This window comes from Ovis canadensis, chromosome 4 (assembly GCF_042477335.2).
Source record: "Ovis canadensis isolate MfBH-ARS-UI-01 breed Bighorn chromosome 4, ARS-UI_OviCan_v2, whole genome shotgun sequence".
NCBI classification, from domain to species: Eukaryota; Metazoa; Chordata; class Mammalia; order Artiodactyla; family Bovidae; genus Ovis; species Ovis canadensis.
Window position 1 is genome coordinate 125,315,769 of NC_091248.1, and position 20,483 is coordinate 125,336,251.

At 38.9% G+C, this 20,483-nt stretch overlaps 1 protein-coding gene across 1 annotated transcript in view; it reads left to right on the plus strand.

Annotated features, from left to right (window-relative positions):
* CNTNAP2 (contactin associated protein 2) overlaps nt 1-20,483 on the plus strand; it is a 2,336,063-nt gene that overhangs the window by 1,408,177 nt on the left and 907,403 nt on the right. The window contains exon 12 of the mRNA XM_069588655.1: nt 15,986-16,092. Coding sequence (XP_069444756.1) covers nt 15,986-16,092 — 107 coding nt within the window. The remainder of the gene's footprint in view (nt 1-15,985; nt 16,093-20,483) is intronic.

Genomic DNA, 20,483 nt, shown 5'->3' on the forward strand with positions numbered 1-20,483 from the left:
AGTGCGGAAGCATGCCGGAGCGCAGGTTTTTCCAAAGTGAAGTGAGAATCCACCAAAGGGCTGAAACCTGTAGAATAACATCATGCTAAGTATCACTTTGGCAATTTGCTGATTGTGAATTCAAGCAAGGCAAGAATGGAGAAGGGGAGAGGGTAAGGAAACCAGTCCAGTTAAAAGGTGATGGTGGCTCGAACTGGGATGGTAGACACACAGCAAAGTGGACAGATTTGAGGCAAGTTGCCAAAATTTAATTCACAAGCTTTGTTAATGATTGATGTATAAGGAAGAAGAATAACTTCCAATTTTCTGATGTGAGTGTCAGGTTAGATGGTGGTGCCATTAACTGAGATGAGATTGAATGGGGGCGGGGGATAAGAAAGCTAGGAGTAAAATGAAAATATATACATCCAGTCATGGTAATGCTGTGATGCCTCTAATACACCCAAGTGGATGTATCAAGAGCCGGTTAGAGACACAGGATCTGAAGTATGAGCTAGTATTACAAGCTTGGAGGCATTATAGACAGACAGAACCAAGCCCTGAGCATTGAGAAGAGCCCCAGCTAAGAGTCAGGGCAGATCAGGTGGGACCAGGAAGTGGGGGTCAGCTCAGACCAATATTGTGAGCTCAAATATATCCATGGGCTGGGAAGTTGGGATTATGCATGTCTTTGACCCTGATGCTGGGAAAAATTGAGGGCAGGGGGAGAAGGGGGTGACAGAGGATGAGATGGTTGGATTGTATCACCGACTCAATGGACATGAATTTGAGCAAGCTCCAAGAGATAGTGAAGGACAGGGAAGCCTGGCATGCTGCAGTCCATGGGGTCACAAGGAATCGGACAGGAATTAGTGACTGAAAAACACCACCTTTGACAAAAGGAGTTCTGTGAACAGAGAAGAGTGAAATTTAGATAGGAGGTGACTGAAATGCAAATAACTTGCTTAAACAAACCTTTAAGAAGTTTGGCAGTTAAAGGGATCGGATAAATGGATAAAGAGATCAGATATGTAAATAAATCCAGTCAGGAATTGCAGGGGGAAATGGCAGCCCACTCCAGTACTCTTGTCTGGAAAATCCCATGGACGGAGGAGCCTGGTAGGCTGCAGTCCATGGGGTCGCTAAGAGTCAGACACGACTGAATGACTTCACACACACATGGAGTCACAAGGAGAGTTTTAATGAGTTTGCTTTAGGTGAAATGAATTGCTGTGTATTGAAGAGAATAATTCAGGAGAGGGAAAAGTTGATAATTGTGGAGAAAGTAGTGACTCAGTGTGTTAAGTCCTTGAAAAAGCCTGAGGAGCCAGGATGCGGAGCACATCCGTATAAACGTGGGCAGTGGGCAGAAACCTAGGAAGTTCTCCTGCTCTAGTTGTGTTCCTGATTTTTGTTTTCAATTTGAGGAATTTTTCTTTATAGAGAAACTAATGAGCTGCTGCTGCTGCTGCTAAGTCGCTTCAGTCGTGTCCGACTCTGTGCGACGCCATAGACGGCAGCCCACCAGGCTCCGCCGTCCCTGGGATTCTCCAGGCAAGAACACTGGAGTGGGTTGCCATTTCCTTCTCCAATGCATGAAAGTGAAAAGTGAAAGTGAAGTCGCTCAGTCCTGTCCGACTCTTAGCGACCCCATGGACTGCTGCCTTCTAGGCTCCTCTATCCATGGGATTTTCCAGGCAAGAGTACTGGAGTGGGGTGCCATTGCCTTCTCTGAACTAATGAGCACCTATGATTTAATTTTTATTTAATGATACAAAAGGGTATCTAGTGAAATATAAGTTTCTGTTCACCTCAGGTCCTATTCAAGAAAACCACTGTTATAGAAGCTAGTATATTAGAAATATTCTGTTCACATTAGTGAATTCTTATGTCTGTCTTTTAAAAAAAATATTGGTTTACTTATTTGGCTGTTCCAGGTCTTAGCTGTGGCATATATATATATAATACATATATACATATATAATATATATATATATATTATATTTTCCATAAATAAAAAATATATATTTTCTCCATTTTTTTCTTGTATCAAAGTGCCAGCAAGAAAGTGCTGACCAATGTAAGAAAATTCAAAGGATGCTTATTTAGAAATGGTTAATTACAAGGGATGTATGGAGTGCCAAGGGGTTGGGTATGAACAGCCCAGGACTAACTGCAAAATAGTTGGCACCACTTTTAGACTCAAAGAGATGAGGGGAGGGCGAGGTTAGAAAACTCAGAAGTACACATGGCAGACTTGAGAGGAGACATTATCTTCAAAGGGCAGGGCCAGACTGAGGCAACCACACAAGGAGAGAACCAGGAAAATGAATGCTCGGATGCAATGCTTTTCTCTTCCTCCAGACTCCTGCCATGGACTCCCATCGGTTAAACCCAATATTAAATCATAGGTGTCAGGGTTTTTCAGTGCATCTGCTTCATGGAGCTGAGAGCAGAGTGGAGGAAAATTGAGAGTGATTCTGGAGTACAACCTCCCCCCCAACACACACTCACCAAATTGTATTGAAATATAACTGATACACAGAAGAATGCTTTTTAAAAATATTCTTAATGATGCAAATAACAATAGTGCACTCACTCACCTAGAACCAGACATCCTGAACTGTGAAGTCAAGTGGACCTTAGCAAGCATTACTGTGAACAGAGCTAGTGGAGGTGATGGAATGTCAGATGACCTATTTCAAATCCTGAAAGATGATGCTGTTAAAGTGCTACACTCAATCTGCCAGCAAATTTGGAAAACTCAGCAAAGGCCACAGGACTGGAAAAGGTCAGTTTTCATTCCAATCCCAAAGAAAGGCAATGTCAAAGAATGCTCAAACTACTGCACAATTGGCCTCATTTCACACGCTAGTGAGGTAACGCTCAAAATCCTTCAAGCTGGGCTTCAGTAGTATGTGAACCGAGAACTTTCAAATGTACAAGCTTGATTTAGAAAAGGCAGAGGAACAGAGATCAAATTGCCAGCATCCATTGGATCACAGAAGCAAGGGAATTCCAGTAAAACATCTGCTTCATTGCCTATGATAAAGCCTTTGACTGTGGATTGCAACAAACTGGAAAGCTATTAAAGAGATGGGAATACCAGACCATCTTACCTGCCTCCTGAGAAACCTGTATGCAGGTCAAAAACAACAGTTAGAACCTTACATGAAACAACAAACTGGTTCAAAATCAGGAAGGGAGTACATCAAGGCTGTATATTGTCACCCTGCTTACTTAGCATATGCAGAGTACATCATGCAATATGCCAGGCTGGATGAATCACAAACTGGAATCAATATTACTGGAGAAATACTAACACTTTCAGATATGGAGATGATATGACTCTAATGGCAGAAAGTGAGGAACTAAAGGGCCTCTTGATGAGGATGAAAGAGGAGAGTGAAAAGGCTGGCTTAAAACTCAACATTCAAGAAACTAAGATCCTAGCATCCAGTCCCATCACTTCTTGGCAAATATATGTGGGATAAGGAAATGGTGACGGATTTTATTTTCTTGGGCTCCAAAATCACTGTGGACAGTGACTATAGCCATGAAATTAAAAGACACTTGCTCCTTGGAAGAAAATCTTGACAAACCTAGACAGAATATTAAAGCAAAGGCATCACTCCGCCGAAAAAGCTTCGTATAGTCAAAGCTATGTTTGTTTGTTTTTTAAATTAATTAATTTATTATTGAAGGACAATTGCTTTAAAGAATTTTGCTGTTTTTTTGCCAAACCTCAACATGAATCAGCCACAGGTATACATATATCCCCTTCCTTTTGAAACCCCCTCCCATCTCCCTCCCCATCCCACCCCTCTAGGTTGATTCAGAGTCCCTGTTTGAGTTTCCTCAAACAGCCATACAGCAAATTCCTGTTGGCTATTTAATTTACATATGGTAATATAAGTTTCCATGTTACTCTTTCCATACATCTCACCCTCTCCTCCCCTCTCCCCATGTCTATAAGTCTATTCTCTATGTCTGTTTCTTTATTGTTGCCCTGTACATAAATTCATCAGTAGCATTTTTCTGGATTTTGTGTATATGTGTTAGAAAGCTACGGTTTTTCCAGTAGTCATGTATGGATGTGAGAGAGTCTCTGGGATTGAAAGGAGATCAAACCGGTCAGTCCTAAAGGAAATCAACCATAAACATTGGAAGGACTGATGCTGAAGCTGAAGCTCCATTACTTTGGCCACATGATGCGAAGAGCCAACTCATTGGAAAAGACCCTGATGCTGGGAAAGATTGAGGGCAGGAGGAGAAGAGAACAACAGATATTGAGATGTTTGGATGGCATCACTGACTCGAGAGACATGACTTTGTGCAAACTCTGGGAGATAGTGAAGAATAGGGAGGCCTGGTGTGCTGCAGTCCATGGGGGTCACAAAAAGTCAGACACGACTGAGCAACTGAACCGATAGTGTGAAATAATTACTACAGTGTGCTAAATTAACACAACTATCACCTCATATAGTTATGTTTTTTTGGTGTGGAAAAAACTTTTAAGATCTACCCAATTAGCCTCTCTCATGAATATAGTATAGTATGGCTGACTATAGTAACAATAGTGTAACTTAGACCCCCAGAACATAGTCATCTCATAACCGGAAATGTGTACCCTTTGACTACACTCACTTGTTAACTGCAACCCCCAACACCTGCCCCTGGCAACCACGAACCTGCTGTTTCTATAAGTTCATGTTGTTGTTGTTAAGTCTTTATTGAATTTATTATAATATTGCTTCTTTTTTTGCTTTGGCTGTTTGGCCATGAGGCATGTGGGGTCTTAGTTCCCTGACCATGGATTGAAGCCACATTCCCTGCATTGGAAGGCAAAGATTTTACCACTGGACTGCCAGTGAAGCCCCGAGTTCAGTGTTTTTAGATTCCACATCTACATTAAGTTGCACGGCATTTGTCTTTCTCTGTCTGACTTACTGCAAATGGATGATTTCCTACCTTCATGTATCATCATATTCACTTCACTATTCACTCGAACACCACAGCAATCGTTATTTAAAACAAATGGAGGCGTATTATAAACACTGGTCTATACATCTTGCTTTCTCTTGCTGACAGTATATCTTAGACACTGCATCTGATCAGTGCACATAGATCTGCCTTGTCCTTTTAACAGCTTTCAGTGGTTTCATTATGTATTACCTTCATTTATTAGTGGCTTCCTAATCAATGAGTATCTTTTGCCCCCATTTTTGGCTGATATAAATAAGGCTTCAATAGACATTTTAAATATGACTTTGAAAAAGTGTGCTAGTATATGTGTGATGAATTCTTAGAAATAAATTAGCTGAACCAAAATTTGAAATTAATGATTTGCCAGTAACCCACCAAACAGTTTGCACTCTGTTCCAGAAAGCAAAAAACATAAACGTTAGTCAGTCTTTGGACCCGACAGACCTACATGGACCCCATGTAGCCCATCAGGATGCTTTGTTCATAGAATTTTCCAGGCAAGAATACTGGAGTGGGTTGCCATTCCCTCCTCCAAGGGATCTTCCCAACCCAAGGATCAAACCCAGGTCTTCTGCTTTGCAGACAGATTCTTTACCATCTAAGCTACCAGGAAAGCCCTCTGGAGAATATAAGAAGGGTCTTTCCTTAAGTATCTGAGATATGATCAATGAAATGTCACTAATTCAATCTAGGTGCTTAGTCACTCAGTCCTGGCCACCTCTTTGTGACCCCATGGACTGTAGCCTGCCAGGCTCCTCTGTCCATGGGGATTCTCCAGGCAAGAATACAGGAACAGGCCGCCATGCCCTCCTCCAGGGGATCTTCCCAACCCAGGAATCAAATCCAGATCTCCCGCACTGCAGGCGGATTCTTTACTGTCTGAGCCACCAGGGAAGCCCAATTTAATCTGTACTTCTTTGATTCTGAATGATGCTGAACACTTTGCTATATGTTTAAAAATCATGTGTGTTTTTTTTGTGCGTGAACTGCCCCATTCATACATGCCCTTTGCTCATGCTTTAATTGATTTTTTTTCTTATTGATTCATAAGGATTCTTTATATCAAAAAGAAATTGGCTCTTTGTCTGCCATATTAAAAAGTTTTCCCAGTGTGCTGCTAGGGTTTGAACTTGGTGATGTTTGACTGTGACAGATGTATTTTTAAATCGTTATGAAGTCAAATCTATTAATCTTCACTTTTATGGTTTCTGGGTTTGTGTCCTCATTAGAAATACTCTAATAGCTACAGATTACAAAATGAACCCCTTCATACTTTATTGTTCTTGTAATCTCCTTTTCATATTTAAGAGCTTTATCTACGTGGAATTTATCCTGGTATCAAGTATGAAGTGAGGACTTTATTCTTTCTCAGATGAGTAGTTGGTTGTCGTACACTACTTATTAAGTAGTCCATTTTGCCCACTTATTTAGCATGCCACTGTTAATATATTTATATATGCCATTGTATTTAATTCTGGATGCTCACAGTTGTTCTATCAGTTTGTCTTTCTCTGAATGCACCAATCTTAATTTCTTATTATAGACCCACTTGGTGTTTTATTATTCACTAGGAATCATCTTACCCTGTTATGCATCAGTGTCAGAGTGCTCCTGGCTGCTGCATATATTTTCCACATAGATTTTAGAATTTTAATGATGACTTTCTTAATTTCTCATTAGGCATGTTTATGCTAATTCTAACAAGATGTGTGTGTGTGTGTGTGTGTGTGTGTGTATGCATGCGCACTTAGTTGTATCCAACTCTTTGTGACCCTGTGGACTGTGGCCCACTAGGCTTCTCCATCCGTGGAATTTTCCAGGCAAGAATACTGGAGTGGGTTGCCATTTCCTTCTCCAGAAGATCTTCCCAACCCAGGGATCAAACCCACACCTCCTGAGTCTCCTGCTTTGGCAGGCAGATTCTTTACCACTAATACCACCTTCGGACAGCCATTCTAAAGTTAGCTCATTTGGGAAACTTTTTGTTTATGAATTTAAATTTTAAAATTAATATCTTAAAATTTTTGATAGCATTTGAAATTTATCTACCTTTAGTTACATAAGAAAAGTTGTTACCTCAAACTGAATATGTCACTGTTTGTCACTGTTTCCTAAACACAGAATATCTGAGACATTTTTGCTTGCTTTATTTCCAAGTAATCATCTAATAATATAGTCTCTTTAATCCTTTTGCTTCTTTGCAGTTTCATTCTACTTCAGAAGTTTATAATATTCTATTTGGGACATTAAGACAGCTATTTAGGTGATTTTTTTGCCTTTAGTTTTTCCTCTCTGATCTATTCTGCATGATCTTACTATCTTAATATCTCAAAATACGTATTTGCCAAGTAAGGTTATTTTTTTTAAGAGAATCTTGAGTGACTCTTATTGCTAGAAAAACATGTCCTAAAAGTCCCCAAATTACTGAAAGTCATCTTATTCGGACTCCAAATAATTGAATTTTGCCATGTATTTCTTTGACAGTCTGGTTCTGTGGTCACATGGATAAAGTTCAGAATCTCTGGAGGAATGGATGGCCTATGCCTCCTCACACAATATCCCATAAATCCTAGTTCTTGCAACTATACTTTTTGATGAGAAAGCTTAATTAAACATCACAGATTGTTCTACATAATAGGCACTCCATAAATAAATGTTGAATGGCTAAATGAGGCTGTATTCTCCAGGAAAGTCCTTAACTTTGTGACTAACACACTCTATGACCTGAACTAAGCCTAGGTTCATAAATGTAATATTTGTTGTTTAGGCTGTTTACACCTAAAGTAGTATAAGGTGCCACTTGAAGACTTAAATGTAACTATCAAATGTATATTAGAAAGCCAGATGTAGGTCAGCCTCAGGGTAGATTAACTGAAGGTCTGTATTAGTTAGAATATATCTGCTATTGCAATAAAGACCAAAATCACCTCACCTGTTTTACTTATATTTCTTAACAACATTTGCATAGGTGGCTCAGGGCTGGTATGTTATCCAGAGCCCAGTCTCCTAATAATTTTCCTGTGCCATCCTTTTGTGTCCTGAGATGTCTGCTCCAGGTCTCACTCACTATCATGGATTCATTGCAGGAAGGAGATCAGGAGGGCAAAACAAAACACCTGTCGCCTAAAGTACAAAGAGCCCGGAGAATGGTAGCTTTAGCTCTTATACCAATAAATTCCATTGCTATTGGAGAAGGGAGCTTCCCACATGGCACTAGTGGTAAAGAACCTGCCTGCCAATACAGGAGGCATAAGAGATGCAGGTTCAGTCTCTGGATTGGGAAGATCCCCTGGAGAAGAGAATGGCAACCCACTGGAGTATTCTTGCCTGGAGAATCATGGACAGTAGAGCCTGAAAGGCTGCAGTCCTTGGGGTCACAAAGAGTTGGACTTAGCACGCACTCACGCATGCAAATAGGAGAAGGGGATCATAGATTTGGGGAACAATATGCAACATGTTGATGACTTAATTGAGAAGACTGGCTCTGTACTTTCTGTTCCCTGGAGACTAAGAGAGTCTTCCTCCCAAGTGTACTGCCATGAGAAGGAGAGAAGATACTGAAAATATCAGGATGATGATAGGAAGGAACAAAGGGGAAAGGGCTTGGTCAGACAGCCATGCTTTCTGCTGTAACCCTCCCTCCTGAATGCAGACTTTCCTCTCTAGCCAAATTTGACAATCCATTATTTCATACCCACCTTTTGTACTAAGTCATACTGGCCCAGGCCCCTGGGTTCCCTCCACATGGAAAGGTGCTCCTCCACTTTCCAGACTAAGCTAAGTCTGTATTTCTTTTCAAGAAGTGAACTTTTCCATAAAACCTCAGTATACTCATATAATCGTGGTATATCACCTTAATCCTGTAGCAAAGTTTTTAATATTAAGCATAGAGAGACCTGACTTACTAATTAATTTTTTTAAAGCAAGTACAATTTCTTAAGGACAAAATTTACTTTATTCTTTGCTTCTCCATAGTTTCTTTTAGAGTGATTGGAGCAGGTTCTGATTATAAACAGCTTACTGTTGTATATTCAGGTTAAACAGAATGTCCCAGCACCTGGAAACAGGTGAAGAGACTCATGATCTTGCATCTTCCTCTCCTCCTATGAGCCTATGATGTCTTAAAAGATGTTATATTCATAAAATTATGGGGAACATATTTTAAAATTATAAAATTATACTTCAAAATAAATTACCAAATAAAATAAACTCACATTTATTATAATAGAAATTATTCTTAAAGTGTTTATATTGTAAGGCTAAAATTAATGATTTAAATGGTTAGTGGAAAAACATACAATTTTTAGACAGATATGAACCAAATATATCTGATAATTTTTAATGGAAGTTTTAAGCATAATTTATAATTTATGAAGTATAGTAAATATGTCCATATTTGTGTGTGTGAGCATGCTTCAGCAGTGAGTTGCTTTAGTCATGTCTGACTCTTTGCAACCCTATGAAATGTAAGCCTCCCAGGTTCCTCTGTCCATGGGGATTCTCCAGGCAAGAATACTGAGTCGGTTGACATGCCCTCCTCTGTGGGATCTTCCTGACCCAGGCATTGAGCTTGTGTCTCTTGAGTCTCCTGCATTGGCAGGCTGGTACTTTACTGCTAGCACCACCTGGGAAGCCCATATCTATATTTACATATTTCTATAAATAAATGCTTGTTGAAGGAGCGCCGTCAATATAACATTAGCTTTTCTGGTTATGCAACTATAAAACTAAGTTATGTAGTAATGAAATACTAAATTAGTTCCTAAAATTATGATTATTTCTCTATATAATTTCAGTTTGAACAGAAGAAATATAAGGCAGTAATGTATGCTCCATAGAAAGTATGCCTTCAAATAAAATTAAAATCTAATTAGAGTGAGAATAAAAGTGCTAAAATATTTTTGAGATCAATAGTGAAGGCAATGCAGAAGAAAACCCTGCCATGATAGTGGAAATAGCCCTGAGAGCCAGGAGTGTTAACAATAGCTCTTACAAAACAAAAGTTTCAGAATGAACTTCTTGTCTTGATAAACAGAAGTAAAACAGGGAACTGAGATGAACAGAAAACATCATAACTTCAGAAGCTCATTTATGCTAAGGTGACAATTTATAAATCACTTTAAATAATTTTCCAATAGTTCACAAAATACTGTATAAGTAACCTGAATTTTTTTCCCTGAAGTTTAGAACGTGGCAAATGTAATGTCTAGGGATAAAATCTGTGCAATCTGAAAGCAGATTAAGTATCTTGGTATTGGCCTCTTTGCAAGCATGAAACAGCTGGAGAACCTCAGCTGACTCTGAGTTTAAAAGCAGGGAGCTTCATTGTAAGGTGGAATGAAACTGCCTTTGTAGTCAGTGATTACTTCCTATAAATTTCATGAGGTCTATAGTCAGATTCTGAAATGATCAAACCTACTAACTGAGATTAGGAGATTATTATGTTGTCACTCTGAATGCATCATATAAAAAATTGTAGGAGAGCCTACAGATAGAGTACAGTCTCAGGATAAATGGCAGCCTAGATCAAATTTGCCCTTTCCACACGCTGTCTTCTCTCTGTTCCCTCTGTTCTTGGGCCGTTTCTTTTCCTGGTGTCCTCCTTCTTTGAGATCCTACTGTGGGAAACTGGAAATCCCTGGAGGCTTGTAGTTAAAGCCATGATCTCTGACTAGCTGCATGAATTGTAAGGATAATGCAAAATTTTTATTTTAATTTTATTTAAAACTATTTTATGAGCAGGAGGCATAGATAGACATTTCTCTAAAGCAAAAACAGGTGGCCAATGAGAGAAGATGCTCAACAGTAACACCTTTAATATGACACAAGTGACATTATCTATGAAACAGGAACAGGGCCACCAATAGAGAGAACACACTTGTGATCGCCAAGGGGAAAGGAGGTGGGGAGGGTGGATTGAGAGTTTGGGATTAGCAGATGCTACTCATATATACAAAGGATAAACAACAAGTTCTTACTGTATAGCACAGGGGACTATATCCAATATCCTGTGATACATCATAATGGAAAAGAATATATATATATATATATATATATATATATATATACGTACGGATGTGAGAGTTGGATCATAAAGAAGGCTGAGCGCTAAATAATTGATGCTTTCGAGCTGTGGTGTTGGAGAAGATTCTTGAGAGTCCCTTGGACTGCAAGGAGATCCAACCAGTCAGTCCTGAAGGAAGTCAACCCTGAAAGAATGTTCACTGGAAGGACTGTTGCTGAAACTGAAGATCCAAGACTTTGGCCACCTGATGCAAAGAGCCAACTCATTGGAAAAGACCCTGATGCTGGGAAAGATTGAAGGCAGGAGGAGAAGGGGATGACAGAGGATGAGATGGTTGGATGGCATCATCGACTCAAAGGACATGAGTCTGAGCAAGCTCCAGGAGACAGTGAAGGGCAGGGAGGACTGGCATGCTGCAGTCTATGGGGTCACAGAGAGTCACACACGACTGAGTGACTGAACAAGGACAATAATTGAATCACTTTGCTGTAGTGTAGAGATTAATACAGCATTGTAAATGAAGTATATTTCAATAAAATAAATTTTGAAGAATAAATACAGCTATTTTAACTTTTAAATACTGTAGAGAAGAAAAGAACACACCTTCAAAAGGCTTTGAAGGCTACCAGTGCACTCAGTTATGCCGTCAGATTAACATTTTTTTAGATTTGAAGTAAAATTTACTCCACCATCCCTGTTTAAATAGTATCCATGGACTACAAAGTGAGCTGCTTACAGACACATCTGGTATGATTTGCAGTTTCTTTTATTTACAAACACCAATTTTCGCAATGCTTTACAATTAAAATCAAGCATAGACATAAAAGAGATACCCGGGGTAAACTAACCTGCACCTGTCATCCACAACCCTGGATAGAGTTCTTGCATCCATCTAAACAGCCACTCTGTTCATATTGATTGACTTTATATTGAGTGTGTGTTATATATTTGAACTTCCAAAATATAGCTTGTGGGTTCTAAAGCATTTTTGAAAGAATTGCCACAACTGAAAAGAGGATTCTGCCTGAAAGACTCTCTGATGCCAGGTGTACAAAATGAAGCGCAGGCGTGGTGTCGTGGAGCGGGTGGCCTGAGCCCCGAGTCCAAGAAGATCCTGATGTTTGCATCAGGAAAAGGCAGGGCCACGCCGGCCGAGGAGCGGCAGCCAAGCCAGAGGAGGCCGAGGGGCCGGGCCCTGCCCAGCCTGTGGCCCTCATCCTATCTTTCAACTGCTATGTCTTGGACATCCATGAGCACGTGGCCCTGTCTCCCTTAGTGCCTGCCAGCCACCACAGGCCCGGCCAGAGCACTGGGCCAGATGCTCCCGTACCTCTGGGCTCTCCTTGGAGCCCCTGTGCAAGCCCCAGGGTGGTCTCTGTCCCCCTGCCCCTGCACCTCCAGTCGGAGCCCCATGTGGAAGAAGGATCAGGGTCTCCCAGACTGCCCGGTTGGTGGCCCAGCACTTGCCAGTTGCAAATAACCTCAGGACAGAGTTAACTGAATGCCGCCTCTTCTCCGGGAGCCCCTTGACCACAGCAAATTGACACCTGTCAGCTTCTCCCCTGTATGTTGCTCATCCTGGTCAAGTAGCTCTCAAGTTGGGGCAGCAAAGTCATTTTGATTCATTTTTGATGTGAACCAAACTTTCAAGTTAGGACATGCTCTGAAACAAATTATACATTTCCTGTGACCTACTAAAATAATGAGTTCACCAGAGCAAGAGTCTGGATTTAAGACTATAATCGTAGGTAGGAATAATCGATATCACTTGTAGTGAAAGAGATGTTTTCTTTGAAATTATTTCAGTTCTTTGGTGTAAATTCCTAACATTGAGTTCATCCATCCCTTCAGCCTGTCAATAGGCATTTACTGAATGGACTACACATCTTGTCATGCTATGAAACAAAAGATCAGAATCCCTCACTGAAGAATCTCATACTTTAGAACAGACTGATGCTCAAATAATGACTAAACAATGTGATAATGGTATATTGTGCCAGTGTGTGTGCAGATCATCACTTTAGCTGTGTTCTCCTCTTTGCGACCCTATGGACTGTATCCGTCCATGAGAGTCTCTAGGCGAGAATACTGGCGTGGGCTGCCATGCTCTCCTCCAGGAGATCTTCCCAACCCAGGGATGAAACCTAGGTCTCTTGAGTCCACCTGTATTGGCAGGTGAACTCTTTACTACTACTGACCACCTGTGAAGCCCAGTGGCATATAAATAGATGGTTTCATAAGAGGGTGAGAGAAGACATAACTAATTAGGAATGGGGAAGCTAGGTTAATTCATATTGTGTTTTGCTTGGTAACTGCTCCTAACATTTTTTTTTTAATGTAGTGATAAAATATTATGGTTTGAAATATATTTGAATCAGCTTGATATAGAAATAAAACATTTATTACCATTAAGAATTAAAATGCTAGTAATCAACATAGGGGTATAATGTCAATTTAAAAATATAAATTTTAACAAACAATAATATTAAACTTTTATTTGAATAAAATTAAAGATTTTAAAATTAAAAAAATAAATAAATAAATAAATTTTAAAAAAATAAAAAAAATAAAAAAAATAAAAAAAAGATCTCTTTTAAAGAAATTCTTAATAGTGAATTTTAGAAATATTCAGTTAATCTCACTTGACTATTACATGGTTCTTGTGTGTGTGTGAGTGCACACCAATCTTTTTATTTTAATCATTTTGACATAGATTTTCTCATTTGTATGTTATTTAGGGCACATTTAGATTCCAACAAGGTTTTCCTTTGAGACATAGTACACTCTGTACTACCCCCCCCCGAATTAATTGCTATAATGAGCTGATGTAAATTACTTTCACTATTAGCCTAAGCTATTATTAAACATAACAAATTAGAAGGTAAACATACCATACAAAGGCATTTAAGTACTGAAATCCCAAATTAAGTATCACAGATGATTTTTAGCTGTATGTAATGTTGAGGTGTCTGTACCCTTGCTTCCTCCCATGGTCTGGAGAATCAGGATTATTGTATAAGAATGCCTTCGTCTGAGGTCTATGCCTGCGCACCTGTAGAGGGAAGTTGCTATGGCAACAGACCCGAACAACCCCGGAGCACCCACCCCCCCCCCGATCATGGTTCTGCCTCCTTCTCGCTGCTTTCTTGAGTCCTCTGCTGGGAACAGTTTTCAACATTTTAATTATAAAAAATGCAAGTCCACTTTTAAGGCACAAATGAAATGCTATAAACTTTATTAGACCCTTTATTTATATTTTACCCATAACTACTCTAATCTCCACATTGCTGTAACATTTCATATGCTTTGATGACTCATCAAATTCATCTTGGTATTGCATTCTGATCTCCCACCTCCATGTACGTTATAGGGTCTTTGGAGGAGAAACACCTTTGGAGCCTGAATAACACCTAGTTCAAATGCAGATGGAATATAAGTGCCTATTAAATGTAGAGTGAATTTTCCATCCCACCTCGTAAAAGTCCATCATTATCCTCTTCTGATGCTGTCTTTTCCCTTCATAATGTTCTTCCTCTCATTTTCTTCTCTTACAGTCTGTCTATTCATTGAGGCTCCACTAGAAGCAGTTTATTGTAAGCTAGATCCCTCATGGGAAATTCCATAGTGCACTGCTAGTCCCTACCTCATGCCACTTTTTATTTCCACCTCATATGATGATTTTTGTGGATACAGTGTTTTACTTTTCTAGGCTTAAGCTCTTGATAGGCAGCAAATAGAATCTGATTTATCTTCTGTTTCCCAGAGTGCTCAATAATTGTTTCTTGCCTGATGAAAGATTTGTAAAGAGTTAGAGAGGAACAGCCTTTCATGCCAAATTGGGCTATGCCCTGCTAGGGTAGTTTTAGGCATGGCTGATGGTAAATTAAGAACAGGGAATGGAGAATAGTATCTCTGAGGTCAGTCCTATTCTATTTTGCAGCAAGACACTACCAGGCTTTTATGATTATTGATATTTGTAGGATGTTTCTCTATCAACCTGTGACCCACTATTATGAGTTCTGCCTTTTTAATATGGGTGGACTTTTCTGCTTTAGATAGTTTCCCATTCAAATCTAGACATTTTTTTTGTGAATGCTAATACATAAGAAGAAAATAATTTGTGCTTTTGAAACAGTTTTCTAGAGCAGTTTCCAACTTAACTATGTCTAAGATATAGGCAAAGTATAAAATTGTGCCCTATAAATTGTGGTTTAGATAGTCATAGCTTCTGCTTGTTGGCCCTCTATTTCTTGCTTATTAATTACCTACTTTAAGAACATTATCTCCTAACCTCAAAACTATTTATCAGGTATGTATAATTACTTCATTTTTCAAATGGAATAGTGAAGCTTAGAATGGTTAAATTGCATTATCCCAATTGGCCATCAAGGAAATGCAAAAACAAAGATTTTGAATACAAACCTGTACTTTTCCCCTATATTATACTTGCTACCTCATTATGTGGGTGGTTTTTCTTAGCCAGAAGAGCATAGGAGAAGGGGTAAGGAAGACTTAGAAATCTTTTCTTTAAGGCTAGTACGTTCTATTTGTTGTGACCATTTCAGAAACTCAAATTGCTGTTAAAAAAAACAAAAGCCTTTCTGACTTGGTACTATTGGCTTTGATAAAGGATAGTACAGAAAATAAGATGGTTAATGTTTTTGTCTCTCATTGGAAGAAAATTTAACTAGTGTCTTTGTCTTTGTGCAAAAGAAAATAAAATGAATCTGATATGCAAATGAATCTCTCAACTGTTTGTTAATTTCTACTGTTTACTCAAAAATGGGAAACACCATGCCTGTGATACATCATCTTTTGTGTGTTTGGCACCTTCCATCATGAATCATATTAATCTGCTTAAACTAACAAGGATTAATTGCCTTGTTAAGGCAACCTGGCATTGAAATGATATATTGCCCAGACAGCTTGGAATTTGGCCACTCATAAATCTCATTTGCTTGTTGGTTTATTTCTGTTTGTCTCTTTCTCTGACAGATGTGTGCCCAATCACTGTGAGCACGGTGGGAAGTGCTCTCAAACATGGGACAGCTTCAAATGCAGTTGCGATGAGACTGGATACAGTGGGGCCACCTGCCACAACTGTGAGTGCCAATTTATCTCACTTTAAACGTGTAATTGCATGAGAATCCCAGGTCTTCAGCTACGATTTAAAGCCCAACAACCTGAGTAATCCACATAGTAAATCACTTGATTCTGAAGCACCCAGATTTCATTTTTTTGCTTTTCTAGAATAGTATTCAAGTTGTCAAAATATGTTCTCTCAAGCCTAACGACTCAAAAAGAAGTACCAATGTTTCTGATGTTCTGTAAACACACAGTTGAGATGCGAGTGCTGAGCTTGTATGTGCCTCTGTGTGTCTAAGCTGTGTCTTTTCTGGATAGATTGTTTGGAAAGTTGTGTTATTGTGCTTTCTCTGATTAGATTCTCATTTACCAACTCATCGGAGAGGCAGACAGAGTGTAATTTGAACACTTAGTTTCTGGACAGTAGTGTCTCCTGCTCTTTTATGATTGTTTGGCCACACTTTTTAGATCATAAAAATGAGCTGGAAAGTGGAACAAAGTTGATTGGGGTTGCATATGTAAAGTAAAAGCACAAGACTATAATATTTTAAATATCAAAAACTAAAAAGTAGCATGCAAACATGACTTTTACAACACAATGTGCCTTGTTTTACATAACAGCTTCACCCTGAAAAGTTAAATAATTTTTTTTGCAATTAAAATATGAAGGTAGATATTAACTTTATAATTGTAATGTTAATTTTCCAATAGTGCATAGCTGCTTGCCAAGCACTTTTGAAGACAGATTTGCCATAAAACATATACGTGAAAGGTCATCTGTTGTGTAGTATGTGTGTATGTGTGTGTGTGTGCACGTGTGTAAGAGGGAGTGAGGAAAGAGATTGAGTCGTCTTCAATCTTTTCTCCATATGAAATCTAATACCTAAATCCTCTAATTACAGAGAATGCTTTCTCTTCATTTCACTTCTAGAAAACAATAACAAGCAAAATATTACTAGAGTTCTGGTGACAGTGAAAATGCAGAAGTGTTCTCTGATCCTCTTCGTATCATTATTTATAGTAATGTTCAGTTCAGTCACTCAGTAGCAATGTACAATCAGACATTGTGTTCAGTGTATATTGTAATACCTCAACTAAGAAAAATATCTGTAATTTATTTTACTATACTACACTTTGTTTATGAGGATATTTTTTAAAGGAGACAAAAAAGAACCCTTAGAAAAATTAACATTAATAGGAAGACATACAAGACACTCAGTAGATTCATTATCTATAAGGGATTATGTATAGGTACGTAAAAATATTTCAATGAATAAAGAATAAAAATGATTGACATTAAAATGAATTAGAATAAAGGACTTATAACTAAAATTATACCCTTTCAGTCACATCAAAATGTTAACTTTCAGCCTATGACATTCATTGTATGATATCTGATGATGAATTAAGTAATTTTGATGAAACTGAGTATTTTCACTCCACTGGTACAATGTATACAATGTGTTATATGTGCTATGAATACCACCTTTAACTACTACAACCTTGTTTCTTAAAAATGGAAATTCTAACGAAAGAAAATTGCTGGTGGTTGCAAGTGCTTCCTATCTCAGTGACCACTTTGCTGTTTAATGTAAAAGCAAATAACTTTCTATAGCTGCTTATTTCATTGAATACACAGTATAGCCACCAGGGAAGCCCTTTAGCACATGTTAGCACACAATAAATTATTGCCATTTCATCCCCTTGGACCAATCATCCCTTTGCTTTGAATTTCTATACTAATAATTGTCACACAATCTGTCACATAATTTCTTGCTGCTATTCATTGTTTGTTATCATTTCCATGGCAGATTTGGGCTTGCAGTGAATGATTAGTTTTCCTTTTTTTTTTTTTTTTTCAGAAGAATTGAACGATATTAAAGGTTATTTGGTATGTCCTAGACCTGTATCTGTTTGTTTGTTGCTTATACATGGAGGAATTAATTTTCAAATAAATTCTATATGGGGCTCAGAGGATTGTCATTTACAAACCACTCCATGGAGGAGTCAGGGTGTCATAATTTGAGTGAGGAAATCTCACAGGGAAAGCCACAGATGGCAAGAAAGAGATAAGAACTTTTTTTTTTTTCTTTTTCTTGTCCTCAAACTGAAGATGCTAGTTTATGATGAAATGCAGATACATTGTTACAGTTTTATGCATGCTAAGTCAGTCCAATCGGTCCGACTCTTTGCAACCTGTGGACTGTAGCCCTCCAGGGTCCTCCGTCCATGGGATTCTCCAGGCAAGAATACTGGAGTGGGTTGCCATGCCCTCCTCCAGGGGATCTTCCTGACCCAGGGATCGAATGCACCTCTCTTATGTCTCCTGCACTGGCAGGCGTGTTCTTTACCACTAGTGCCGCCTCCTATGCAGGCATTCCATTCTCAGTAAATCTCTAAGCACTGAGTAGTAGCATATCACATCATAAAGCCATGATGCAAAGAGTAGACTGATCATATTAGATATTGATAGTTTATTTGCTTATGTTGACTTATTCCTCTTTTACTCCCTCAAAAGTACATGAATTTGTCTTTATTTTGAGCAAAACTTCATGATTATATTTACAGTCTTTTTCTGTTTGTGATGCAACACAGATTGCCCATTTTAGTCTCCAAGCTTACATTCTGATATATCAAATGCTTTTTATGATCTAATTATCATCCCATTTTTCACATGTGTTCTTTACACTTCATATTTATGGGTCTAGTTTGCATAAATTAATTCAGAAACCTATTCTTTATCTCAGGGCTTAGCAGATAACTTTTCTCATGCTGCTGAAGTTTCAGTCATTCTTACATACACAATTAATCCCCTATAGGGAACTGCCCTAAAAACTCCCAGGGTATCCTCAATAATATGAAAACTTGTGACTATTTTCACAAGTACAAGAGGATATTTGACAAAGACAAGCAATGTTTCAGGGTGGAACTCTGCAAGAATTGCTACATATCAGACCTTCATTCTGAGAGGAAATATTTTTCCAGATATCTTTTTATTAAAGGGAAGACTGTCACCTTGCCCAGATGGATAGACATGACTGTTTCCAGAGGAAGTAAGAGGAGGCAAACTAGATGGTGTATGGAGATCTCGTCCAGTTCTGAAATTGCGTGATTTCTGAATTCTGATATACTAAGAACAGGTACTGGTGTTGCCCCAGAAATGCAAAAGTAAATTTTTCAGTAGCCAATTTTAGAAGGAAAACTGAAAATTATAAGGAAACTATTCTAGGACTTGCCTGGTGGTGCAGTGGATAAGAATCCACCTGCCGGTGGAGGGGACACAGGTTCCCTAGTCCAGGAAGATTCCAGACACCTTGGAGCAACTAAGCTTGTGCGTCACAGCTACTGAGCCCCTGTACGACAGCTACTGAAGCCCATGCACTCTAGGGTCTGTGCTCTGCAACGAGAAAAGCCCCTGCAATAAGAAGCCCACCCACTGCAACAACGAGTAGCCCTTGCTCGCTGGAACTAGAGAAAGCCTGAGCACAGCAATGAAGATTCAGTGTTAGCTCCCCCTGGGAAAGCAAATAAACAAATAAACAAAATAAATTAATTTTTAAAAGTGAACTATTCTACATGCTGCATCCTGGAGCTATGACTCTGGGTCTACAAATTTGTAAACCATAAATTATACTGCACCTTATTACTGCACACATAAAAAGTGAAGTGGTTTTCAGTAGCTCACATCATGTTATTTATAATCCATTATGTCCGTAAGGAACTTAACTCAAAGTGTAACTATTTAAAAAGAAATTGTTCCTACCTGCTGAAAGTCACACTAACTTAGGGCATAAAATCCTAGACTTGTTGGCACAAGGACATTTGAACCCACCATCCATTTGGAACTATCACAAATTTAGACACCAATTAAGACAATTTGGAATTTGAATTTTGCTACAAAAAAAAAAAAAAAAAGCCTGGCAGTCATTGGGCGGATTAATGGCCTGAATCCATCCTTCAGCTGTAAGTTCAGCTGGCTCACAAGGCAGAGTGAAGAAGTTGGCTTAAAACTCAACATTCAGAAAACTAAGATCATGGCATCCAGTCCCATCACTTGATGGCCAATAGATGAGGAAACAGTGGCTAACTTTATTTTTCTGGGCTCCAAAATCACTGCAGATGGTGACTGCAGCCATGAAATTAAAAGACTCTTACTCCTTGGAAGGAAAGTTATGACCAACCTAGACAGCGTATTAAAAAGCAGAAACATTACTTTGCCAACCAAGGTCTGTCTAGTCAAGGCTATGGTTTTTCCTGTGGTCATGTATGGATGTGAGAGTTCGATTATAAAGAAAGCTGAGCGCCGAAGAATTGATGCTTTTGAACTGTGGTGTTGCAGAAGACTCTTGAGAGTCCCTTGGACTGCAAGGAGATCCAACCAGTCCATCCTAAAGGAGATCAGTCCTGG